The sequence below is a fragment of the Coregonus lavaretus genome (genome assembly GCF_964263955.1).
Source record: "Coregonus lavaretus genome assembly, contig: HAP1_SCAFFOLD_1162, whole genome shotgun sequence".
In the NCBI taxonomy this organism is placed as follows: Eukaryota; Metazoa; Chordata; class Actinopteri; order Salmoniformes; family Salmonidae; genus Coregonus; species Coregonus lavaretus.
In genome coordinates, this window is record NW_028158779.1 from 125,687 (window position 1) to 153,454 (window position 27,768).

At 43.8% G+C, this 27,768-nt stretch overlaps 1 protein-coding gene across 1 annotated transcript; it reads left to right on the forward strand.

Annotated features, from left to right (window-relative positions):
• Positions 1 to 381: 381 nt before the first annotated feature.
• On the forward strand, positions 382 to 27,768 carry LOC311123589 (TBC domain-containing protein kinase-like protein; the record flags this gene model as incomplete). The annotated part of the gene is made up of 22 exons (XM_084197827.1): positions 382 to 525; positions 959 to 1,216; positions 5,459 to 5,531; positions 6,406 to 6,520; positions 6,727 to 6,800; positions 7,823 to 7,964; positions 8,196 to 8,256; positions 8,361 to 8,422; positions 8,939 to 9,000; positions 9,384 to 9,532; positions 10,120 to 10,258; positions 10,699 to 10,798; positions 11,009 to 11,058; positions 11,381 to 11,510; positions 11,920 to 12,018; positions 12,196 to 12,258; positions 12,406 to 12,532; positions 12,709 to 12,759; positions 12,877 to 12,960; positions 14,146 to 14,231; positions 22,291 to 22,327; positions 27,607 to 27,768. Coding segments are annotated over exons 2-22 (2,059 nt in total), but the record flags the coding sequence as incomplete, so codon positions are not given.

Consider the following 27,768-nt stretch of genomic DNA (forward strand, 5'->3'; position numbering starts at 1 on the left):
ATTAGACATTTGATATATGCGCTGCAGTTGCCCAGTTTATATGTTCATTATGATTTTAGGGCTAACTTGCTAGTGCCTGCGTATCCAGTAAATGTATGTATTATTTGACATTCAGAAGTAATTTGTAAATGACATTTAAAGAAAATACTAAATAAAAACATAGCAAGAATCGTACTACGAATTTTGAGTTATTTTTGTAGAAACATTGTTTATGAGATTTGATCAGGCATAGAAAATTAAGACATGCAGATAAAGTAAGCTACCTGTTGTATCCTTTGGTTTGTCAATATAAACACTGAGCAATATATACATTTAACCAAAAGCTACAAACAGCAGTTTATTGGTAAGCACGGTTGCAATGTTTACAAATTATTTTGACAGATGAGCTTCGTCGCTGAAAATTGACGTAATCGGTCACGTTACCTCTCAGCTGCTCACCGCATCCCGAGAAAGAGAAGATTCTGCAAAATAAATCAAAATATACGGTCAGGATTGTTTGGATATGAGGACAGACGTTCACTAAACGTAAGTATTCATTGAAATTTCGAAAAGTCGTTCTTGCAGTTTTATTCATTCATTGTTTTCTGCATACTGCATCCCTTCTTGTACAAGATAACTGCAGCACTGTCGCTAGCTTTCGATTTAGCTAGCTGCCTGTATCCACTTTTACTGTTTACAAACAAGTTATATGTCTCCCTAAATACACTATTAGGTCATGCTTGTACAAGATTACAAAATAAATGAAGAGGATATGAAAGTGTGTGGTAACCATTATTTTGTGTTATGTCTGAAATTATTTCTGCGTTTAAAAGCTGTGATATAACTTGTATTTTAGCTACATTACGTCAGTTGTGTTTAGATATAGTTTCAAATCAAATTAAAATGAGTGTTTTGTAAACATGAACCAAACTGTTAATCATTTGTTTCACTGCCTCAAATGTCTTTGTGTTTTCCATAGGGTGTGTGTTGGTGCTGGAGCTGTCAACTGTGAGTCTGAAGTGGACACTGGAGCAGTGAGCAGTCATGAGGCCACTGAGAGATGCCCAGCTAGGGGCCTTCACCTTCTTTGCCTCCGCTCTTCCCCACGATGTGTGCGGGAGCAACGGCCTCCCCCTCACCCCTAACTCCATCAAGATCCTGGGCCGTTTCCAGTTGCTCAAGACCATTACCCACCCCAGGCTCTGCCAGTACGTAGACATCTCCAGAGGGAAGCATGGTAGGACTATCCATCTCTGTCTGTTTGTCACTGGGTCTTGTGGGGTCCTATTCTTGATACTGTGAAAGTGGATCACTCCCTCAACCTACCTTCCTTGGGAGTAAAAGTGTTCTGAATGCACTGAACCCAGCACTGGTATAGCACTGATATAGCACTTAAATAGGCAAAACTGGATTGGTGAAAGATATGTAGTGGACCTTGCTTTCCTCTATTCGACTGTATCTGGCTTTCAGTGATTGTGAAGAAGGGAAGAATCCATGGAAAATCAGGTATCATAGTATCCCGATACTGTTATTGTGACAATACTCCACTACCAGAAATATCCTAGTATTGGGAGGGTGGGATGTAGAGTGAAGCTAAAGAGGACTAGGGGAGATTGGTACTCACGTGACAGACAGATAGCAGATTTTAAATCAAATCCCCTTCCCTTCGGCATCTACTATATGACTGGTGTGCTGTTAATATAAAATCAAATTGTATTTGTCAAATTCTTCATAAACAACAAGTGTAGACTAACAGCTTACCGATCACTGCACCTGCACACAGCCCATCTGTAATTAGTCCACCCAACTACCTCATCCCCATATTGTTATTTACATTGTTATTTATTTAGCTAATTTGCACCCCAGTATCTCTATTTGCACATCATCTTCTGCACATCTATCACTCTAGTGTTAATACTAAATTGTAATTATTTTGCACTATGGCCTATTTATTGCCTTACCTCCATAACTTACTACATTTGCACACTCTGTATAGATTTTTATTGACTGTACGTTTTGTTTATTCCATACAGTGCTATGAAAAAGTATTTGCTCCCTTTCTAATTTTCTCAACTTTTGCATATTTGTGAGACTGAATGTTATCAGATCTTCAACCAAAACCTAATATTAGATAAAGGGAACATAAGTGGACAAATAACACAACAATTACATATGTATTTCATTTATTTCATAAACAAAGCTATGCAACACCCAATTCCCCTGTGTGAAAAAGTAATTGCCCCCTTACACTCAATAACTGGTTGTGCCACCTTTAGCTGCAATGACTCCAACCAAATGTAGCTGTTGATCAGTCTCTCACGTCGCTGTGGAGGAATTTTGGCCCACTCTTCCATGCAGAACTGCTTTAACTCAGTGACGTGTGGGTTTTCAAGCATGAACTGCTCGTTTCAAGTCCTGCCACAACATCTCAATTGGGATTAGGTCTGGACTTTGACTAGGCCATTCCAAAACTTCCAATTTGTTGCTTTTTAGCCATTTTCATGTAGATTTCATTGTGTGTTTTGGATCATTGTCTTGCTGCATGACCCAGCTGTGCTTCAGCTTCAGCTCACAGACGGATGGTCTGACATTCTCCTGTAGAATTCTCTGATACAGAGCAGAATTCATGGTTCCTTCTATTAAGGCAAGTCGTCCAGGTCCTGAGGCAGCAAAGCATCCCCAAACCATCACACCACCACCACCATGCTTGACCTTTGGTATGATGTTCTTACTGTGGAATGCAGTGTTTGGTTTTCGCCAGGCATAATGGGACGAGATTGACTCAAGTTTGCCAAAAAGCACCTGGATGATCATCAAGAGTCTTGGAAGACCGTTCTATGGACAGATGATTCAAAAGTATAACTTTTTGAACGACATGGTTCCAGTAATGCCTGGCGAAAACCAAACTCTGCATTCCACAGTAAGAACATCATACCAAAGGTCAAGCATGGTGGTGGTTGTCACGGACGTTGAAGGACGGGTCAGACCAAGGCGCAGCGTGAAATGCGTCCATGTTTATTAAACCGAATAAACATACAAAACAACAACAGGCAACGAAACGTCGGAAGGCTATACACACACACACACACACACACACACACACACACACACACACACACACACACACACACACACACACACACACACACACACACACACACACACACACACACACACACACACACACACACACACACACACACACACAAGCCAAACTCACCGAGCACAAAACAAGATCCCACAACACAGGCAGGAAAACTGGCTGCCTAAGTATGATCCCCAATCAGAGACAACGAGCGACAGCTGCCTCTGATTGGGAACCACACCCAGCCAAACATAGAAATACAAACATAGAATCAACACACACATGATATTCACACCCTGACCAAACTAACTAGAGTTCTATAGGTCAGGGCGTGACAGTGGTGGTGTGATGGTTTGGGGATGCTTTGCTGCCTCAGGACCTGGACGACTTGCCTTAATAGAAGGAACCATGAATTCTGCTCTGTATCAGAGAATTCTACAGGAGAATGTCAGACCATCCGTCTGTGAGCTGAAGCTGAAGCACATCTGGGTCATGCAGCAAGACAATGATCCAAAACACACAATCAAGTCTACATGAAAATGGCTAAAAAGCAACAAATTGGAAGTTTTGGAATGGCCTAGTCAAAGTCCAGACCTAATCCCAATTGAGGTGTTGTGGCAGGACTTGAAACGAACAGTTCATGCTTGAAAACCCACACGTCACTGAGTTAAAGCAGTTCTGCATGGAAGAGTGGGCCAAAATTCCTCCACAGCGACGTGAGACACTGATCAACAACTACAGGAAGCATTTGGTTGGAGTCATTGCAGCTAAAGGTGGCACAACCAGTTATTGAGTGTAAGGGGGCAATTACTTTTTCACACAGGGGAATTGGGTGTTGCATAAGTTTGTTTATGAAATAAATATGTAATTGTTGTGTTATTTGTCCACTTATATTCCCTTTATCTAATATTAGGTTTTGGTTGAAGATCTGATAACATTCAGTATCACAAATATGCAAAAGTAGAGAAAATTAGAAGGGGGGCAAATACTTTTTCATAGCACTGTATGTAACTCTGTGTTGTTGTTGTTTTTATCGCACTGCTTTGCTTTATCTTGGCCAGGTCGCAGTTGTAAATGAGAACTTGTTCTCAACTGCCTTACCTGGTTAAATAAAGGTGAAATGAATAATATTAATAATAATAATAATAAAAACAGTGAAACGCTTACTTTCATTCAGAAGGAAGAAGGAACGGTGTGCATTCAGAAGGAACGGTGTGCATTCAGTGTATTCCAACAGAGCCTTGACCTCCCCTTTCTATTTGGAAAAGCACCAAATAATCTTGACTTCATTGCGGTCATATCCATAAGTTTAAATGTAGACTTGTACCCCCGTTTTGTCATTTACAGTTGAGTAAATATGGAGAAACACCATCACAGGTTACAGCTCCTCAAGAGACTCTCTCAGCTTTCAACAATGTCCGTTTTTTTTTGTAGTGTTGTTTTGTGTTACATCCGAGTCACTGTAAAATAACTAAATGTGTTTGGCAATCTCCAACTGCACAATCCTAACTTGTTACACTTTTGTTTACTACACGTATTGCCACAAGCATGTGTTTTATTAAAAGTCTCACAGAAACCAGAAATTATCCCAAATCCACAATATGCAGATTTTATTGGAGGAACCCATCATTGTTTTTAGGACACTGTAATGTTGACACATTAATGATTTTTGGCCAAAGTATACACAGTACTGTCTTGATGGACTTCCTGAGTTGTTAAAAGCTTGCTTTGTTTCATCCTCTTTATGTCCAGATGTTTTATGGTCATGGCTAGACGGGATACAGCTTATGTCAAATTGATGTCATAATTACTTTTTTTTTGGTGCATTTTAGCTAACCCTAACCCTTTTCCTAACCTTTACCTAATTCTCCTAACCTGCGTAAGTTCTGCTAGCCTGCTACGAAAAGTCAATTCTTGTCAATTCTGACATAAACTGTATCCCATTTAGTCAAAACCATGTTTTGAGGTCCTGAACCCTGGACCCTTTGTTGTCAGATTTTGTAGATAACATTTTTTTTTTCTTTTTTTTTTTGTGGGCTGGGTGAACGGGAAGTTATAAATGACTAAGTACACCTTTAAAGCTTTGTAATTGCAGATGTGTGTTATCTCAACACATGGTACTAGCTTTTCATTTAGAAGATCCTTCCTGGCTGTTTAACCAATCATGGTGTAGGCTTAACCTTTAATTTAAAGGCACACTCCTTCATTGGAAAAACAACAAAATGACAGCCCTACCGCTAAAAAAATGGAGAACAAGCAGCAGACCATAAAATTGAGATGTTTTGAAATCACACATTTAAACATATAAATCAATAAAATGGTGGGGCTGACCAATGTCAAATTGATCGACCATTTCACATGTTGAGTTTTATCACCCTTTTCTTCTTCTTCCAGAACGACTGGTTGTTGTGACGGAACACTACGAAAGCAGTCTAAATGATTTCCAGAAACAGGTTCAAACTGTCAGGTATGATTTCAAGTTTCAAGTTTTTTATTAGTCATACAGGGTTCCCCAACTGGCAGATTTTAATTTTGGAATGTGTTCCAAAGTATTCCCACGCATTATAGAGAGATACTGTATATGTGATCGTATACAACTGTAAGCAAGGTTTGAAATGGCTGTTTTAGTCAAATATTATATATGTTTGGGCTTCTTGCGGTCAATTTGCAGTCTACAAATTATTTGTAATTATGTTCCGGCCCACTGACCATCCGCTCAAGAAAAAATCGGCCCGCGGCTGAATCTAGTTGATGATCTCTGGTATACACCGTCCAACGAAATGCTTACTTGCAGGTTCCTTCTTGACAATGCAGAAATAATAAAAGATAAGAACATGAACATAAAGTAAATGGCTCAGTAGAATAAAATAAACATTTTAACACAAGTATAATACAGGACGGCACAATTTATAGTCTAATATTTACACAATATAAAGACTATATAGATATAGTACATTATCTTTTTACTATGTTATTGAATGTTCAGAGGACTCACCAGTTCTATCTCTCTGTAAGCAGAATGACCATGGCTTAACTGAACGAAGAAGAATAGCTTCATTACTACAGGACTAGGCTATGTACTACCCTAGCCATCTACTGGTTGACTCCGATAATAACACAAACCTCTTTCATCTAAAACGCTTAGACCCGGCAGGGGGGAAAATACATACATATTTAGTAGACACAATAACCTGTTGTAGCTTTGTTGGCTGGAAAACAAAGGCCCACTCTGAGTACCATACATAACCTTTTTCAAGCCAAACACCACGGGAACTAAAGCTACGCCCAAGTTGTATATAATGTGTATATAATAATCCTCAGGCCTTGTCTGTATGTTACAGCACAGAGAGGGTTCTCCAGATAGCCTATGAGGCCTTGGAGGGACTAGTGTTTATGAACAAACATGGGATGGTTCACAGAGCCCTCAATGCACAGAACGTCCTCATGGACGGCAAGGTAGGTTACCTCCCTGCCCTATCAGTTGGGGTCTAATGGAAAGGCTTTTAACGCCATTTGCCATTGTCATCTAGCCTGGTTAAACCTGTGCTCTCGTTCAGTCTGGTTCAACAGGCTAATTGTCATCAGGTTATTGATGCATTATTGATTATCATAAGGCTATCAATACATTGAACATTGTCATATGTAACATTGTTTCTTTGTAGGGCAACGTGAAGCTGGCTAAGTTTGGGTTGTATTACATGACAGACCACGGGGCGGATGTGGACTTTCCTATTGGGTAAGTCCTGTTAACATCTAACCTCCCATGTACAGAGAATGTGTCAATAGATTTGAAAAGCAGTTACATTGTGACTGACATTAGATTAGGCAGTGAAAACATATATTTTAAAACATTTTAGTCTTAGAGTGATTTACAATAGTGAGTGCATACATTTTCATCATTTTCTTTCTGTACTGGTTCCCCGTGGGAATCAAACCCACAACCCTGGCTTTGCGAGTGCCATGCTCTACCAATTGAGCCACACAGGTTAAAAGCGATACATGTTCCACTGTACAGAGTTAACTATGATAAATTCTGATATGATAATGGACGGTTACGTGAACCTTGAACGTCTGGAACCTGTAATACTGTGGATCTTCAGATAATGGAGGTCATAGGTCCCTCTGTGAACACAACACAGTATTTAAATGCTGTTAGTGAAATAGAATGAGACATTACTATGAAATGTATGTGTAATGGTCAATCTATTGTTTATGAAAACCAGGTTTTGGATATTAAAGTAATCCATTGTTTCAAGTACTGTAATAGATAGCTGAAGTCTTATCCAAAACCCAAGGGCCCTCATGTTATAGAAAGTCTTTGTGGGTAATATCCTGTTGATGAATGGGGGAATGATTGTGTGTGTGTGTGTGTGTGTGTGTGTGTGTGTGTGTGTGTGTGTGTGTGTGTGTGTGTGTTTGTGCGCCACTGCCTCTGATGTCCTGTGTTATCTAATCTCCAAGTAAAACATCTGGTTTGAAGATGTAATAAGCTTTATCTGTCTAGTGTTTATGGCAATTCCTTGATATGAAGCAATGTACTGTACACACATCATTTGAACAATGACTTCAAAGAAACATGAAGTTCCTGGAATATTTAGGTAGATTAATCATCAAAGTCTGTTCATTGTCAAATGGTATCTGTTGCAAAGAGGTTTCATTGAATTTAATTCAAGACAACCTCAACGCTCTCAAGTTTGCTATGCCTTTCAGGGTATTCAATTGACCCTTGACCCTTTCTCTGACTATCTCTGTCCACAGCTACCCGTCCTACCTGGCTCCAGAGGTCATCGCCCAGGGCTCAGTCCACCCTAGTGACCCCTCCCAGGGGGAGAACCCTCTGTCCTCGGGGCCCAAGACAGACGTGTGGTCCCTGGGAGTCCTGCTCTTTGAGCTGTGTGCAGTAAGCTCTCTTACACCACCATGTCTTGACCTAATGATTGGTTGATTGGTTGATTGAGCTGTCAATCAAAAGTCAGGACTGTCAATGACAGATGTTATGACAATAGTATATAGCCATTGAACAGAGGGTTCATTCTCTCCTAATGTACTATCAACCTTTCAAGTAAAGTTTGACATTGTGATTAGGAGGAAGTCATTCTGTCCTCGTGTACTATCAGCCTTTTATTCACAGGGTAGAAGACTACTGCAGAACATTGAAATAAGCGAGAGATTGAAATTCATCATCACTTTGGGTAAGTGAACGTGTTGCCAAGTCCGTCAGCCTGGGGAGCCACAGATTAGTTATGATGGGGTTGTGAATTGTTTATGACATGGTGGTCTGTGTGTTTTTTCTCAGGTTGCATTGACGACATAGTCACAGTCCTTGCAGAGGAGCACGGATGCTTGGATGTGATTAAGGTGAGTTTAAAATCAATCACAGGTCACTATTTATTACACTGGCCCTCGACACTAAAACCACTCTAAGAAAGGTTGATTGTCCTAGAATTCCTAGATTGCCTAATGTGTAGATTGCCTAATGTGTAGATTGCCTAATGTGTAGATTGCCTAATGTGTGGTTAAGTCATGTTTTATGATGTTGTAGATAAGACTACACCTTATTATACGCTGTATTGTTGTTCCAGAAACGAATGTGATGGTAAATGACGACAATTCATCAAAAAGCAAAACAATGCACTGTAACTTGTAACTGGTGTGTGTGTGTGCGCCTCGCGCATCTGTTAGCGTGTATATGTGTGCTAATGAAATTCACATGCCCTCCATTAGACGAAGTGTTTCCCTTGTAAAAATGCTTTTAACCTTTCTCAGGCGATTTTGTTTCTTTAGGATGTTGAAAAGCCATAAGAGTGGAGGGAGATTGGGGCTGTGGGTCTGGATTGTACTGTAACTAATGCGATTGTCAACGTTCTGTTACAGGAGCTGCCTGAGAACGTTCTAACGTTATTAAGGAAATGCCTGACCTTCCTACCCTCCAGAAGGTAACTCGACCAGAGATGTTTTATGTCATGTGGATTGGACTCTATTGTGTTGGCTATCATTTCCTGTTGGGAGGCACATTCTCCATGCCTTCTCAGGGTAATGGCAGGGTAATGGCAGGGTAATAACAGGGTAATAACAGGGTAATAACAGGGTAATGGCAGGGTAAACACGTGAATAACATCTGCAAGAAAGCAGAATTCAGTCATAGCGAAAGTGATCTAAAACATGCCCAAATGAGAACATGGTACGTTTAGAGAGAACATTTGAGAACACTTCACATAACATTCTGGTAGTGAAATCTGAACCTTTTGATGAAGTGCGTCGATATGTTTTCAATGCGTGTTCAGTAAAGTGTGAGATTTCACTCTGTGCTTCCATCCAGACCCACCCCTGCAGAGCTGCTGGTTGACCCAGTGTTTGAGGGCGTGTCGTGTCTCTACACCCAGTTCCAGCAGCCCGTCGGGCTGTTCTCCTCCTCCCTGCGCTGTGCCCACCTGGAGCTACCAGAGGACATCAGCCAGCTCTGCAAAGGTCAGACTGCACACACACATGCCCTGACGTGGGCACACATATACACACACACACACATATATACACACAGACAGCCTAACTCCCTATAGCTCACCCTAATTTACAGTATCGTCAATACTGACATTTTAAGAATAAGAAATTGTTTCAAAGGTCTAATTATCGACATCATTCACTCTGAGCATTGATTGTGAGAAGTACTTCAGGCATTCATTCTCCTCTCAACGTTTTGCATGGTCATCAGTGATTTGGCCTTTGATTAATATTTGAATAGTTGACATTATAAATTTAAATGTTTCTTGACCATGGAAGACCTGGCTGTATGGATAAAGGATACATCTCAAAGACGACCACAAAGGACTACATTTTACCATGTAGAGGACCATGTATCATCCTTGATGCTTTTTTAGCATGTTTTCTGCCATCACATTGGTGTGGGATTTTATGGAACCCAGGAATCCCTGGAAAACAGTGGCAGTTGTTACCGAGCGGACTATCCTGGCTAAGTAAATATATAAAATGACATTCATTGAAATGTGACTGATTTTAATGGATTAGACAGTTAAAACAATCTGTCAATCATGTCGCAGATGATGATGAGGAGTACCTGGGGGAGAGGGCCATAGACGAGGTGTACCACCTGTGGTGTTTGGCAGGAGGAGACCTGGAGAAGGAACTGACCAACCAGGGGATCATCCAGTCCAAGCCTCCTGTCTGCACCTTGCCCAAGTACTGTACAACACACCCTTTCTACCTAGTGTACAGTTTCAGATATTGCACGTCTTTCTACTGGACTGTCTCAGATAATGTAGTTATACACATCATGCCTTTCTACTGTCTTAGATAATGTAGTTATATACAGTATGTCTTTCTACTGGACTGTCTCAGATAATGTAGTTATACACAGCATGTCTTTCTACTGTCTTAGATAATGTAGTTATATACAGTATGTCTTTCTACTGGACTGTCTCAGATAATGTAGTTATATTCATCATGCCTTTCCACTGTACTGTTTCAGATCAAGTTATTAACAGTTTGAATCGTAGAGCAAAGCCTAAAGCACAAAGTTAGAATAATGTTTACATCTGAACTAGTTAACTATATTAAGTAGATCCATACTGTAGTTTCTTATCCGAATGATTAAATGTTGAATTGAATCTCTGTGTTAGTTTCATGCTGGAGGATGGGGAGTCATTTGGCCAAGGCAGGGACAGGAGCTTCCTCCTGGATGACACCACCGTCACACTGTCTCTGTGCCAGCTGAAGAATGTGAGGACATCACTGTGACTAATAGATTTAACATTACCGTACAATAACAGGAGAAATACATTGCAATAGTGCATTGGTCTCGACTTGGACTGTAATGACCAGTGTACTACCAACACCTCACAACAGTTTATTTTATCCACATGGTTGAATCCGAAAAGAACCAGAAAATGTGTGCTGAGAATTAAAATCTGACTTACTTCTCTCTTTCAGAGACTGGAAGACGTGGCAGGAGAGGCATATTACCCTTTATTGGAAGATGAGTAAGAATCCCCTCATCTTTTACTTCTCAATTGTCACGTATTGACTTAGTCTGTCTGTCCTCAGCTCTCATATCCCTTCTCTATTTTTCATTTTATGGCTTGTTTTTTTCACTGACTGATGGAGATGGGTAATGTTCCTTTCTTGCTTTTTTGTTTGCTTGTCTCTCTGTGTGTCTCTCTCTCTGTGTGTCTCTCTGTGTCTGTGTCTCTCTCTCTCTGTGTCTCTCTGTGTGTCTCTCTGTGTGTCTCTCTCTGTGTCTCTCTCTCTCTGTGTCTATCTCTGTGTGTCTCTCTCTGTGTCTCTCTCTCTCTGTGTCTCCAGACAGTCTAGTCTGTCCCAGTCCAACAGCAGCAATGAGCTGTCTTGCACCGTCACGCTGCCACTCATCATCAGGGAGAGGGACACAGAGTACCAACTCATCCGCATCATCCTCTTCGACAGGCTCCTCAAGGTCAGAGCTCTAACACACACACACACACACACACACACACACACCATTCTCTCACAACCCAGTACAAATTCAATCACTCTGCCTCAGCAGTTTTAAGACCCCCCAGTTCCCAATGATTCCAGGAATAGAAAGTCACATTGACCCTGTCCTGAGATCACACTCATTTACTCATCTTTGTGTTCCTGTCTGGTGATTTTATTAAAGTCTTCTATTGGTGTGTGTCCAGGCCTTGGTGTTTATCTTGATTGTATCAGGTGTTGAATGAAAGTGGAGCTACGTGTTATATCAACCAGATTAGTAAAATATAGTGTCTTCTCAATGACTTGTCTGGCTTATTAAAGTTTTTAATTACATTAAGAATATAATCTTATAATTAGATAATTCTCTGGTTGTGCTGTTTGTCCCACAGGCGTACCCATACAAGAAGAACCTGGTGTGGAAGGAGGCGAGGGTGGACATTCCTCCCCTCGTACGTGGACTGGCATGGGCTGCTCTCCTGGGAGTCGAGGTAGGACAAACTGATAACCATAGAGAGAAATACGTTGTTTTGTTTGTAGAGATAAATAAATCTGATAACCATAGAGATTATGGACTTGATTTACTGCTGATTTTCATTTAATACTGTGCCTTGTAATGATAATGGGAAGTTGGTTTGGTTGATTAGAATCCCTTTTTCTCTCTCCAGGGGGACATTCAAGCCAAATATGACAGCATTGATAAGGATACCCCTATACCCACTGACAGACAGGTACCTCTTCTTCTCATTGTGGACTGGTTATCAGTTGATGGGCAAATGAATTATTTTTGGCAATTTTATAATTTCATATTGAACAGATATATATCCATCACATGCTTTGGTTCAAACACTTCTACTGTGTGTGTGTTTTCCCCCCAGATTGAGGTGGACATCCCTCGCTGTCACCAGTATGACGAGCTGCTGTCCTCGCCACAGGGCCACAGGAAGTTCAGGCGTGTGCTCAAAGCCTGGGTGGTCTCTCACCCTGACCTGGTCTACTGGCAGGGTCAGTCTTTCACTCTGTCAATCTGCTGTCACTGTCTGTTGCTGTGACTCACATCCATGCTGTGTTGTGGTCAATAGACCACTAGGTGGCAGTCAAGTCATACATTTTCAATCCAGCCTATCCAATTCAATTCTAGTGTTGATGTGGTTTACAATTGTACCCTGTGTTTTGTTCAGGTTTGGATTCGCTTTGTGCACCATTCCTCTGGCTGGATTTCAACAATGAAGGTAAGGGTATTCCAATCCTTCTTAAAAGAGGGAATTGTTGTTGATTTGCAGAAGTACAATGTGTATCGCTGATACTCCATTCTCTCTTCTCCTCATCTTCCGCGTTCTTTTTGTCAGCCCTGGCGTACGCCTGCATGTCGGCCTTCATCCCCAAATACCTGTATAACTTCTTCCTGAAGGACAACTCTCACGTTATCCAAGGTGAGTTTCTCCATGTACAGTGACACTTGTATAACAAACATCCTCCATCATCCCAGTAAATCAATCTTTAATCTACATAAACATTTCAGTGTTCAAAATGTGCCACTAGTAGGTGTATTTATAGAGCTGCACTAATGAGTTGTCTAATAACACCCTTTTAGTGTGATATTCACAATATACTACAGCCTCTCTGCCTTATTACTTAAAGGAAAACTCCACCCAAACTATCTTTTGGTATTTGTTTCATTAGTCCATTGTTTATATAGTCCCAAAATGTTTTGCGTGTCAACAATGAAGTTTTGAAGATCTATGACTTTCAAAATACAGAAATACAGCCGGTATGATGCATTTTGCCACATTTTGGAACTATATCAACAAGGGACTAATGAAACAAATACTGTACCAAAATATTTTTGGGCTGGAGTTTTCTTTAAAGTGTACTGGAGCTGAGATGTCAGTGTAAGTTAAGTTAAGCCACTGACAAAAGCTTTTTTTTGCGTTTTAATAAGTACTGTGTGTCATTGTAAGTTAAGCCTCTAACAAAAGTACGCTTTCATAGCTTTTTTAATAAGCACAGAGTTCAGAAACATTAATATCCAACAGGCACATCAACAGGCTGCCTTTCTCCGAGTTGATTAGATTTTGGCTTCATATTGTTCCTGAGCTGTGCAAACTAATTTGAATGTGTCTTAATGGAGGCTGCAGCTGAGACCAACGATATTTAGAGATATTATGAACACAAACCAGAAAGGAATCCCTGTAGCGATCAGCAAAATATCAGACGCTGTTTCTGCTCGGCTGGTGAACTGGGACAACAAACACATTTTACATTTGAGTCTTTTAGCAGTCACACCACTTTAACTCAATTATCCTGCCACAGTCTCATCTAATCTCACCAGTGTTGGTCTGTCTTGGTTTTTAGTATACTTTTGTTTGGAATAAAAATAATTGAACTCAGTTACGTTTTTGTGTAGAGACAATAAACGACCAAAACGTGTCTTTTTATATCAATTTAGACAATGCCCAATCTAATCTGATGTCACAATAGCTTCTGGGTCTTGTTCAATAGGGCACAACGTAGATAATTGTTTTGTAACAGACACCAATAAATAGTATTCCTCAGATAGGACCACTATAGCTTTTTCACTATATTTTAACTCTCCCCCTGTGCTGCACCTGTTTCAGAGTACCTCACCGTCTTCTCCCAGATGATCGCCTTCCACGACCCGGAGCTCAGCAACCACCTCAATGAGATCGGATTCATACCTGACGTAAGCACTCAAATGGCCCGTGTAGCTCAGTTGGTAGAGCATGGTGCTTGCAACGCCAGGGTTGTGGGTTCGATTCCCACGGGGGGCCAGTATGAAAATGTATGCACTCACTAACTGTAAGTCGCTTTGGATAAGAGCGTCTGCTAAATTACAAAAAATGTAAAATGGAGTCTGGGCTGTGTCGTTCTAACGTAAAAACGGTCATAAAACTGACATGAGGGGGCTGAGGGTCCTATAACTGATAAGGGAACAGTTGTAGAAGATAATAATAAATAATATGCCATTTAGCAGACGCTTTTATCCAAAGCGACTTACAGTCATGCGTGCATACATTTTTTGTGTATGGGTGGTCCCGGGGATCGAACCCACTACCTTGGCGTTACAAGCGCCGTGCTCTACCAGCTGAGCTACAAAAGTGTTTATTTCCCTGTGTAGGTGGTCCTAACCTAAAACTGATAGCAGAACAGTGTCTGAGGGGAAGTACTTAACTGGAGGGGTCCTAAATCTGACAGCAGAACAGTCTGAGGAGAAGTACTTAATTGGAGGGGGTCCTAAATCTGACAGCAGAACAGTGGCAAAGGGTACTTATTAGAAAACGATTCTTTCCTTCTTTGAGTTTACTGATCATGAAAGGTGAGGGACAACGGGGAGGATGGAATCGGGCCCAGTCCCAGACTCCCTGGTCAGGGATAAAGAATCACCACTATCACACCCCTCTAATAGAGTCCTGGTTGTCATTGAGAGTTTTTGTTCAGTTGGCCCATCTCAGTTTTGGGCCAGGGCCAAGTTCTCTCCACACAGTACACTCGTGATAAATTATACAGGGTCTAATGACAGCCTAGCCTTGCTCTAGGGTCTAATGACAGCCTGGCCTTGCTCTAAGGTCCTCGAACACCCGGCCCTCCATCCCCCGTTCCAGAACACTTTCCCTATTGCGCTCACGGGCTCTCTCTCTCTCTCTCTCTCTCTCTCTCTCTCTCTCTCTCTCTCTCTCTCTCTCTCTCTCTCTCTCTCTCTCTCTCTCTCTCTCTCTCTCTCTCTCTCTCTCTCTCTCTCTCTCTCTCTCTCATTTATTATATATATACAGTGGGGAGAACAAGTATTTGATACACTGCTGATTTTGCAGGTTTTCCTACTTACAAAGCATGTAGAGGTCTGTAATTTTTATCAGAAAAAAATCCAGAAAATCACATTGTATGATTTTTAAGTAATTAATTTGCATTTTATTGCATGACATAAGTATTTGATACATCAAAAAAGCAGAACTTTATATTTGGTACAGAAACCTTTGTTTGCAATTACAGAGATCATACGTTTCCTGTAGGTCTTGACCAGGTTTGCACACACTGCAGCAGGGATTTTGGCCCACTCCTCCATACAGACCTTCTCCAGATCCTTCAGGTTTCGGGGCTGTCGCTGGGCAATAAGGACTTTCAGCTCCCTCCAAAGATGTTCTATTGGGTTCAGGTCTGGAGACTGGCTAGGCCACTCCAGGACCTTGAGATGCTTCTTACGGAGCCACTCATTAGTTGCCCTGGCTGTGTGTTTTGGGTCATTGTCATGCTGGAAGACCCAGCCACGACCCATCTTCAATGCTCTTACTGAGGGAAGGAGGTTGTTGGCCAAGATCTCGCGATACATGGCCCCATCCATCCTCCCCTCAATACGGTGCAGTCGTCCTGTCCCCTTTGCAGAAAAGCATCCCCAAAGAATGATGTTTCCACCTCCATGCTTCACGGTTGGGATGGTGTTCTTGGGGTTGTACTCATCCTTCTTCTTCCTCCAAACACGGCGAGTGGAGTTTAGACCAAAAAGCTCTATTTTTGTCTCATCAGACCACATGACCTTCTCCCATTCCTCCTCTGGATCATCCAGATGGTCATTGGCAAACTTCAGACGGGCCTGGACATGCGCTGGCTTGAGCAGGGGGACCTTGCGTGCGCTGCAGGATTTTAATCCATGACGGCGTAATGTGTTACTAATGGTTTTCTTTGAGACTGTGGTCCCAGCTCTCTTCAGGTCATTGACCAGGTCCTGCTGTGTAGTTCTGGGCTGATCCCTCACCTTCCTCATGATCATTGATGCCCCACGAGGTGAGATCTTGCATGGAGCCCCAGACCGAGGGTGATTGACCGTCATCTTGAACTTCTTCCATTTTCTAATAATTGCACCAACAGTTGTTGCCTTCTCACCAAGCTGCTTGCCTATTGTCCTGTAGCCCATCCCAGCCTCGTGCAGGTCTACAATTTTATCCCTGATGTCCTTACACAGCTCTCTGGTCTTGGCCATTGTGGAGAGGTTGGAGTCTGTTTGATTGAGTGTGTGGACAGGTGTCTTTTATACAGGTAACGAGTTCAAACAGGTGCAGTTAATACAGGTAATGAGTGGAGAACAGGAGGGCTTCTTAAATAAAAACTAACAGGTCTGTGAGAGCTGGAATTCTTACTGGTTGGTAGGTGATCAAATACTTATGTCATGCAATAAAATGCAAATTAATTACTTAAAAATCATACAATGTGATTTTCTGGATTTTTGTTTTAGATTCCGTCTCTCACAGTTGAAGTCTACCTATGATAAAAATTACAGACCTCTACATGCTTTGTAAGTAGGAAAACCTGCAAAATCGGCAGTGTATCAAATACTTGTTCTCCCCACTGTATATAAACTCAGCAAAAAAAGAAACGTCCTCTCACTGTCAACTGTGTTTATTTTCAGCAAATTTAACATGTGTAAATATTTGTATGAACATAACAATATTCAACAACTGAGACATAAACTGAAGAAGTTCCACAGACATGTTACTAACAGAAATTGAATAATGTGTCCCTGAACAAAGGGGGGGGGGGGGGGTGTAACAGTCAGTATCTGGTGTGGCCACCAGCTGCATTAAGTACTGCAATGCATCTCCTCCTCATGGACTGCACCAGATTTGCCAGTTCTTGCTGTGAGATGTTACCCCACTCTTCCACCAAGGCACCTGCAAGTTACCGGACATTTCTGGGGGGAATTGCCCTAGCCCTCACCCTCCGATCCAACAGGTCCCAGACGTGCTCAATGGGATTGAGGTCCGGGCTCTTCACTGGCCATGGCTGCACGTCAACAATAGACAAACCCAGTGTGCTTAAACTAATAACACACAAATTATTGTATTTTTCTTGTCTATATTGAATGCATCATTTAAACATTCACAGTGTAGGTTGGAAAAAGTATGTGAACCCCTAGGCTTATGACTTCTCCAAAAGGTAATTGGAGTCAGGAGTCAGCTAACCTGGAGTCCAATCAATGAGACGAGATTGGTGATGTTGGTTAGAGCGGCCCTGCCCTATAAAAAACACTCAGAAAATGTGAGTTTGCTATTCACAAGAAGCATTGCCTGATGTGAACCATGCCTCAAACAAAAGAGATCTCAGAAGATCCTAAGATTAAGAATGGTTGACTTGCATAAAGCTGGAAAAGGTTACAAAAGGATCTCTAAAAGCTTTGATGTTCATCAGTCCACAGTAAGACAAATTGTCTATAAATGGAGAAAGTTCAGCACTGTTGCTACTCTCCCTAGGAGTGGCCATCCTCAAAAGATGACTGCAAGAGCACAGCGCAGAATGCTCAATGAGGTTAAGATGAATCCTAGAGTGTCAGCTAAAGACTTACAGAAATCTCTGGAACATGCTAATATCTCCGTTGATGAGTCTACAATACGTAAAACACTAAACAAGAATGGTGTTCATGGGAGGACACCACGGAAGAAGCCACTGCTGTCCAAAAAAAACATTGCTGCACATCTGAAGTTCGCAAAAGAGCACCTGGAAGTTCCACAGCACTACTGGCAAAATATTCTGCGGACAGATGAAACTAAAGTGGAGTTGTTTGGAAGGAACACACAACACTATGTGTGGAGAAAAAAAAGGCACAGCACACCAACATCAAAACCTGACCCCAACTGTAAAGTATGGTGGAGGGAGCATCATGGTTTGGGGCTGCTTTGCTGCCTCAGGGCCTGGACAGCTTGCTATCAACGACGGAAAAATGAATTCCTAAGTTTATCAAGACATTTTGCAGGGGAATGTAAGGCTATCTGTCCGCCAATTGAAGCTCAACAGATGTTGGGTGATGCAACAGGACAACGACCCAAAACACAGAAGTAAATCAACAACAGAATGGCTTCAACAGAAGAAAATACACTTTCTGGAGTGGCCCAGTCAGAGTCCTGACCTCAACCCGAATGAGATGCTGTGGCATGACCTCAAGAGAGCGGTTCACACCAGACATCCCAAGAATATTGCTGAACTGAAACAGTTTTGTAAAAGAGGAATGGTCGAAAATTCCTCGTCAACATTGTGCAGGTCTGAAACGCAACTACAGAAAACGTTTGGTTGAGGTTATTGCTGCAAAAGGAGGGTCAACCAGTTATTAAATCCAAGAGTTCACATACTTTACCCACCCTGCATAGTGAATGTTTACACGGTGTGTTCAATAAAGACATGACAACATATAATTGTTTGTGTGTTATTAGCTTAAGCAGACTGTGTTTGTCTATTGTGACTTAGATGAAGATCAGATCAAATTTTATGACCAATTTATGCAGAAATCCAGGTAATTCCAAAGGGTTCACATACTCAAAAAAATTAAGGGAACACTAAAATAACACATCCTAGATCTGAATGAATGAAATATTCTTATTAAATACTTTTTTCTTTACATAGTTGAATGTGCTGACAACAGAATCACACAAAAATTATCAATGGAAATCAAATTTATCAACCCATGGAGGTCTGGATTTGGAGTCACCCTCAAAATTAAAGTGGAAAACCACACTACAGGCTGATCCAACTTTGATGTAATGTCCTTAAAACAAGTCAAAATGAGGCTCAGTAGTGTGTGTGGCCTCCACGTGCCTGTATGACCTCCCTACAACGCCTGGGCATGCTCCTGATGAGGTGGCGGATGGTCTCCTGAGGGATCTCCTCCCAGACCTGGACTAAATCACCCGCCAACTCCTGGACAGTCTGTGGTGCAACGTGGCGTTGGTGGATGGAGCGAGACATGATGTCCCAGATGTGCTCAATTGGATTCAGGTCTGGGGAACGGGCGGGCCAGTCCATAGCATCAATGCCTTCCTCTTGCAGGAACTGCTGACACACTCCAGCCACATGAGGTCTAGCATTGTCTTGCATTAGGAGGAACCCAGGGCCAACCGCACAAGCATATGGTCTCACAAGGGGTCTGAGGATCTCATCTCGGTACCTAATGGCAGTCAGGCTACCTCTGGCGAGCACATGGAGGGCTGTGCGGCCCCCCAAAGAAATGCCACCCCACACCATGACTGACCCACCGCCAAACCGGTCATGCTGGAGGATGTTGCAGGCAGCAGAACGTTCTCCACGGCGTCTCCAGACTCTGTCACGTCTGTCACATGTGCTCAGTGTGAACCTGCTTTCATCTGTGAAGAGCACAGGGTGCCAGTGGCGAATTTGCCAATCTTGGTGTTCTCTGGCAAATGCCAAACGTCCTGCACGGTGTTGGGCTGCAAGCACAACCCCCACCTGTGGACGTCGGGCCCTCATACCACCCTCATGGAGTCTGTTTCTGACCGTTTGAGCAGACACATGCACATTTGTGGCCTGCTGGAGGTCATTTTGCAGGGCTCTGGCAGTGCTCCTCCTGCTCCTCCTTGCACAAAGGCGGAGGTAGCAGTCTTGCTGCTGGGTTGTTGCCCTCCTACGGCCTCCTCCACGTCTCCTGATGTACTGGCCTGTCTCCTGGTAGCGCCTCCATGCTCTGGACACTACGCTGACAGACACAGCAAACCTTCTTGCCACAGCTCGCATTGATGTGCCATCCTGGATGAGCTGCACTACCTGAGCCACTTGTGTGGGTTGTAGACTCCGTCTCATGCTACCACTAGAGTAAAAGCACCGCCAGCATTCAAAAGTGACCAAAACATCAGCCAGGAAGCATAGGAACTGAGAAGTGGTCTGTGGTCACCACCTGCAAAACCAGTCCTTTATTGGGGGTGTCTTGCTAATTGCCTATAGTTTCCACCTGTTGTCTATTCCATTTGCACAACAGCATGTGAAATTTATTGTCAATCAGTGTTGCTTCCTAAGTGGACAGTTTGATTTCACAGAAGTGTGATTGACTTGGAGTTACATTGTGTTATTTAAGTGTTCCCTTTATTTTTTTGAGCAGTGTATATACCATAGCAAGGTTAAAGGCGCTACAGGCGCTATCCAAGTCGTTATCGGGCTGATGAATGTGCGTCACCTCGGTGGACCAGCCCTGGGGACCTCTTCCAGAGAAAGGCTGAGTCTATCAAATAGGAGCCAGGGATTTTATGGTGCCCGGTTTTTAAAGATGGATGGTGGAAGTGTTTGATAACGTGTGTTACTCCGCTACTGAATGAAACACTGACATTGTTCAAAGTTCAGATTTAACCTTTATTTAACCAGGTGGGTCAGTTTAGCACCATTTCTCATTTACAATGACAACCTGAAACCACAGACCATATATCCGTGAAACCATGGTGATTAGATGTGGCTGTCCCTGTCTGAAAACACTTACTGTGGGAAGAAAATAATCACAATTAGAGGTTCCACTGGTTTTCCTGTGGGGGTTTGACATGTTACTTTAGGAAAATAAAGAAAGTCATACACTAAAACCATCTAAGAATCAAAATTTCTGCCCACGTCTACATAGTGATTTGAACAAATGCATTCCGCTACAAAGCATTACCTTGAACAGATTTCTTATTATGGTTCTTCCTTTATTGTCAAGCAATGATGCTGTTGTACATTAGTTTCCAAGCCGCCTCTTCACAGAGGTTAACCGAGTGCGTGGCGTTCTAATGATGTCATCTGGACACTTGTGAACCTCTGTTTTATTTGTATTTAACTTCCCTTTCTAAGGGAAAGGGATTGAAACATTATTTTCCCAGTCTGGTCGGGGATAATAATATTTGAACTCAGTGTGTTGATACAGCTTTTAATGTTTGATGTCTTATCCAAACCATAAATAATTCACATATGATGTTCGGAGAATGTGGAGAGATGGAGGGATTTTGTGAGTGTTGTTCTACCAAAGTAGTAAATCTGTACGTAGGCTATAAAAAGCCCAAATGTTAGGCTACCCAGTAACCACAACACGAACCCTCTGTTTGATTTCCCCTGTATACGTGTCAAAGCAGAGTTAGTACAGTGTGCTGTGGTGGTTATAGAACAACAGACAATGTCATATAATACTACTTTGTCTACAATACAGTCCAGTACAGTCCAGTGTATTGTGGCAGTCTCCTCCTGTAATGCTTTAAACCATAGGACCACTACTACCATGCAGCACGTAGGCTAGACTCCCTGGCCCGGTTGTTCAATTTAGGCTTTTTCAATTTGGCCTTCCTTCCCTCCCTTCCTCCCCTGGATGGCATTCACACCTTTCTACTACAACTAATCCCATCAGGCTTAGCCAGGGCTCTGTGGAGGAGACTGCTCAAATTGAGGCCGAGGCTCTGAGTAATTAACCAGCTGAAATATATTTAATTCCAATACCCCCCCCCCAGAACAGGTGGTTGTTAGTTGCATTTTTAATATCACACCCATGCACTTCCGCCTATGAGAGGGAGAGGGAGAGGGAGAGGGAGAGGGAGAGGGAGAGGGAGAGGGAGAGGGAGAGAGAAGAAGTGATTGAGATAATGAGATGTCATTGTTAGCTGTCTCTCCATTTCCAGTACTCAGCAGTTTGTCCTTATTGCCACCACTCACTCACTTACTTACACAAACACACACACACCCAGAGGCAATGCAAACTTAGCAGAAATCAGATCAGACAAAGCTTGTATGACCGATGTGGCTGACTTACGAAATGTCTCGGCTGAAAAAGTTAAATCGATCTAACAGTTTAGTGTATTTTGTATGACATTGATTTGATGTGTTTTGGGTTGGAATGTGCACTAACAAACGTGTATAGCTAGGACTGTTCCATAAAGAATACTACTGTAATGCATAGAACAGAGTAGAAATGCATGAATTGATTTCTTTCATTGACTATATCCGCTCTCTTTCCCTTGCAGCTCTATGCCATTCCGTGGTTCCTCACCATGTTCACACGTAAGTTGACTTTCTTTTTATTGACCTTCTTTTTATTATTATGAATGTGGGAGTGTCCATATTCTATAGACCTTGACAGGGTGTTGGGTCAGCTGCGTTTGGAACTCAGAACAGAGCAGTTTGGAAAGGTCAAAGCCTCAAGTACGGTAAGGATTAGCAGCTTTTGACAGTAGTGTGACCTTTATACCAACCCAATTAGATTCTGGTTCTATAGTCTACTGGGTTTATATTATACCACAGAGACTGCTGCCATAAAGGCTATTCTAGTCTACTCTATTCGAATCTACTCTATTCTAGTCTACTCTATTCTAGTCTACTCTATTCTAGTCTACTCTACTCTATTCTAGTCTACTCTATTCTAGTCTACTCTATTCTCCTCTATTCTAATCTACTCTATTCTAATCTACTCTAATCTCCTCTATTCTAATCTCCTCTATTCTCCTCTATTCTAATCTACTGCTGGTCTATTACTTCTGTGGTAATATCTTCCTATAACCTTTATACGGCTACATAAAGAGTGGACATCATTCTGGTCTACTGGCTGAATACCATTTGGAATTCAGCCAACAAGACAATCACATTACAGATATGGCTAGTCGTTAACTGAAGTAGCCTATGAAAGCATAATTTGCCTACTCTGGCTGTACAGTTCTGTGTCATGCAGTAGGTGAACAGCAGGTGGCAGCATTACACTTTATCCTATAGTCGCCAAAGAATAGCGGACTCTGAAACAGAGTAGTGTTAGGGCATCTGTAGTAATATTACAATATCTAGTTTATATTACTTTAATCTCAGTTGGAGTTTGATAAGATGACACACAAAATTCAGTGTTTTTCCTATTTAATTTTGGGACATAAAATACACTATATCAGTCATATGGTCAGTTAGCAGACATACACTGAATGGCCAGTTTATTATGTACACCCATCTAGTACCGGGTTGGACCCCCCCTTTGCCTCCAGAACAGGCTGAATTCTTTGGGGTATTCTACAAGGTGTTAGAAACGTTCCACAGGTATGTTGTTCCATGCTGACGCGATGCCATCACGCAGTTGCTGCAGATTGGACGGCGGTACATTCATGCTGCGAACAGCCCGTTCCATCTCGTCCCAAAGATGCTCTGTTGGGTTGAGGTTTGAGGACTGCGCAGGCCACTCAAGTAAACTGAACTCACTGTCATGTTCCAGGCGATATCTTTCCACTCCTCAATTGTCCAGTGTTGGTGATCGCGTGCCCACTGGAGCCGCTTCTTCTTGATTTTACCTGATAGGAGTGGAACCCGGTGTGGTCGACTGCTGCAATAGCCCATCCGTGACAAGGACCGACGAGTTGTACGTTCCAAGACACCACTGTTGTACTGCGCCGTTATTTGTCTGTTTGTGGCCCGCCTGTTAGCTTGCACGATTCTTTCCATTCTCATTCTACCTCTCTCATCAACTAGCTGTTTTCACCCACTGGACTGCCACTGACTGGATGTTTTTTGTTTGTCGCACCATTCTCTGTAAACCCTAGACATTGTCGTGCGTGAAAAGCAACAGGAGGGCGGCCGTTTCTGAGATACTGGATCCGGCGCACCTGGCACCGTCAATCATACCACGCTCAAAGTTGCTTAGGTCACTCGTTTTGCCCATTCTAACATTCAATCGAACAGTAACTGAATGCCCCAATGCCTGTCTGCCTGCTTTATATAGCAGACCATGGCCACATTACTCACTGTCTGTAGGAGCGATCCATTTTGGTGAACGGGGTGGTGTACCTAATAAACTGGCCGGTGAGTGACTGTTTTACATTTAATGTTGAAAATTCATCAGTAAATGTCTGGGGCTTTGCATTGATTTTTATTTTATTTGCAGTTCCATAAAATGCCTCTCTACCATCTAAAGCACAGTGTGTGTAGTGTCTCTAAAATATAAAGACACACATGAGAATCCTCAAGCATGCCCACCCACATAGACACACGGCTCCCAGGGGCTCTGAGTGTGAGGCCTGCCCCCATCCTTCCCAAACCAGCGTCAGTCCCTCGCCCCTCTCCTCCATCCTACTTCCTGACTGCTAATGCACCCAGCCTAGGAGAGTGTTTGAGGGCCATCTCCCTGCCTCCACACACACACACACACACACACACACACACACACACAAACACACACACACACACACACACTCTGCCCGTCACTCACACCCACCGGCTGCTCAGTCGACTGTTAATGTGCTGAAGAATCTCAGGATTCTCCAAGGCTTAGCTCCCACTCCTCTGTACCAGTCCTACCACTCCTCTCCTACCACTCCTCTCCTACCAGTCCTACCACTCCTCTCCCACCAATCCTACCACACCTCTCCCACCAGTCCTACCACACCTCTCCCACCAATCCTACCACACCTCTCCCACCAGTCCTACCACACCACTCCTACTCCTCTCCACCAATCCTACCACTCCTCTCCTACCAGTCCTACCACGCCTCTCCCACCAATCCTACCACACCTCTCCCACCAGTCCTACCACACCACTCTTCTCCTACTCCTCTCCACCAATCCTACCACTCCTCTCCTACCACTCCTCTCCCACCAATCCTACCACACCTCTCCCACCAGTCCTACCACACCACTCCTCTCCTACTCCTCTCCACCAGTCCTACCAATCCTCTCCCACCAGTACCAGTCCTACCACTCCTCTCCCACCAGTCCTACCACTCCTCTCCACCAGTCCTACCACTCCTCTCCCACCAGTCCTACCACTCCTCTCCCACCAATCCTACCACACCTCTCCCACCAGTCCTACCACTCCTCTCCTACTCCTCTCCACCAGTCCTACCACTCCTCTCCCACCAGTCCTACCACACCACTCCTCTCCTACTCCTCTCCACCAGTCCTACCACTCCTCTCCCACCAGTCCTACCACACCACTCCTCTCCTACTCCTCTCCACCAGTCCTACCACTCCTCTCCACCAATCCTACCACTCCTCTCCTACCAGTCCTACCACGCCTCTCCCACCAATCCTACCACACCTCTCCCACCAGTCCTACCACACCACTCTTCTCCTACTCCTCTCCACCAATCCTACCACTCCTCTCCTACCACTTCTCTCCCACCAATCCTACCACACCTCTCCCACCAGTCCTACCACACCACTCCTCTCCTACTCCTCTCCACCAGTCCTACCACTCCTCTCCCACCAGTACCAGTCCTACCACTCCTCTCCCACCAGTCCTACCACTCCTCTCCACCAGTCCTACCACTCCTCTCCCACCAGTCCTACCACTCCTCTCCCACCAATCCTACCACACCTCTCCCACCAGTCCTACCACTCCTCTCCTACTCCTCTCCACCAGTCCTACCACTCCTCTCCCACCAGTCCTACCACACCACTCCTCTCCTACTCCTCTCCACCAGTCCTACCACTCCTCTCCCACCAGTCCTACCACACCACTCCTCTCCTACTCCTCTCCACCAGTCCTACCACTCCTCTCCACCAGTCCTACCACTCCTCTCCACCAGTCCTACCACTCCTCTCCCACCAGTCCTACCACTCCTCTCCTACTCCTCTCCGCCAGTCCTACCACTCCTCTCCCACCAGTCCTACCACACCACTCCTCTCCTACTCCTCTCCACCAGTCCTACCACTCCTCTCCACCAGTCCTACCACTCCTCTCCACCAGTCCTACCACTCCTCTCCCACCAGTCCTACCACTCCTCTCCCACCAGTCCTACCACTCCTCTCCACCAGTCCTACCACTCCTCTCCACCAGTCCTACCACTCCTCTCCACCAGTCCTACCACTCCTCTCCACCAGTCCTACCACTCCTCTCCCACCAGTCCTACCACTCCTCTCCACCAGTCCGACCACTCCTCTCCACCAGTCCTACCACTCCTCTCCACCAGTCCTACCACTCCTCTCCCACCAGTCCTACCACTCCTCTCCACCAGTCCTACCACTCCTCTCCACCAGTCATACCACTCCTCTCCACTAGTCCTACCACTCCTCTCCCACAAGTCCTACCACTCCTCTCCCACCAGTCCTACCACACCACTCCTCTCCTACTCCTCTCCACCAGTCCTACCACTCCTCTCCCACTCCTCTTCTCCACCAGTCCTACCACTCCTCTCCTACTCCTCTCCACCAGTCCTACCACTCCTCTCCTACTCCTCTCCACCAGTCCTACCACTCCTCTCCTACTCCTCTCCACCAGTCCTACCACTTCTCTCCACCAGTCCTACCACTCCCCTCCCACTCCTCTCCCACCAGTCCTACCACTCCCCTCCTACTCCTCTCCACCAGTCCTACCACTCACACATACAGCCTGCCTAGTATCCACTTCTAGGAACTGGTTATGACATTAAAAGGTGGATGTTGTTTTGATCCAATGTACTGTATGCGTCAGAGCCTCTAAGGAACAGGTAGAGGACATTAGATTAGCAAACGTTTAATGGAATAAAAATATAGCGTGGGATGGTACAGGAAGCGGTTGTATTTGGCGTAACAGAACCAAGACCTGTACAGTAGGTTTCCCATTCCACACAGGTCAATGGCAAACAGCTGTGTGATGTCCTGCAGTATTAGTGTGTCCATCACTCCTCCTCATATGGGCTATTGGACAGCCAGACACTCAGTACCCCTTCAGCCCATGCTGTATACCGGCATGCTTGTCGATACAGCCTTATGCAATGTAAAGTTCTTAGAGTTTGAGAGAATCTGAAAAAAGCTCTTATAGCTGCAATGTTTTTACTTGTTTTACTGCTACTAAAGTTGTACTTGCAATTATTATTTGTGATATATGTTTGTCTTGTTAAATGGACCTTGTAATGCACTTTTTTAGTCTCTGTTTAAGAGCATCTGCCAAATGACTGAAATGTAAATCATTATTTTCTTGTCTCCCTGGGTCCCCTCTTAACGATCCCCATATCGCTCTCCCTTTCCTCCTCCCGTCTCTTTCTCATCCCTCCTTCTCACCCCTCCCTCTCTCCTCTCCTCTCCTCTCCTCTCCTCTCCTCTCCTCTCCTCTCCTCTCCTCTCCTCTCCTCTCCTCTCCTCTCCTCTCCTCTCCTCTCCTCTCCTCTCCTCTCCTCTCCTCTCCTCTCCTCTCCTCTCCTCTCCTCTCCTCTCCTCTCCTCTCCTCTCCTCTCCCTCCCTCGCTCTCCCCCTCTCCCTTCTGTTTCTGCTTCTGCTTGCCTTTAATGGGCTAGGTCTGTGTACTGTAAAAGCACTTTGTGACAACTGGTGATGTAGAAAAGGCTTTCTAAATAAATTGGCATGATTGATGGATCTCCCCCTCTTCCTCTACAGACGTCTTCCCCCTGCACAAGATCTTCCACCTGTGGGACACCCTGCTCCTGGGGAACAGCTCCTTCCCCTTCTGCATCGGCGTTGCCATCCTGCAGCAGCTCCGAGACCGCCTGCTGGCCAACGGCTTCAACGAGTGCATCCTGCTGTTCTCCGACCTGCCAG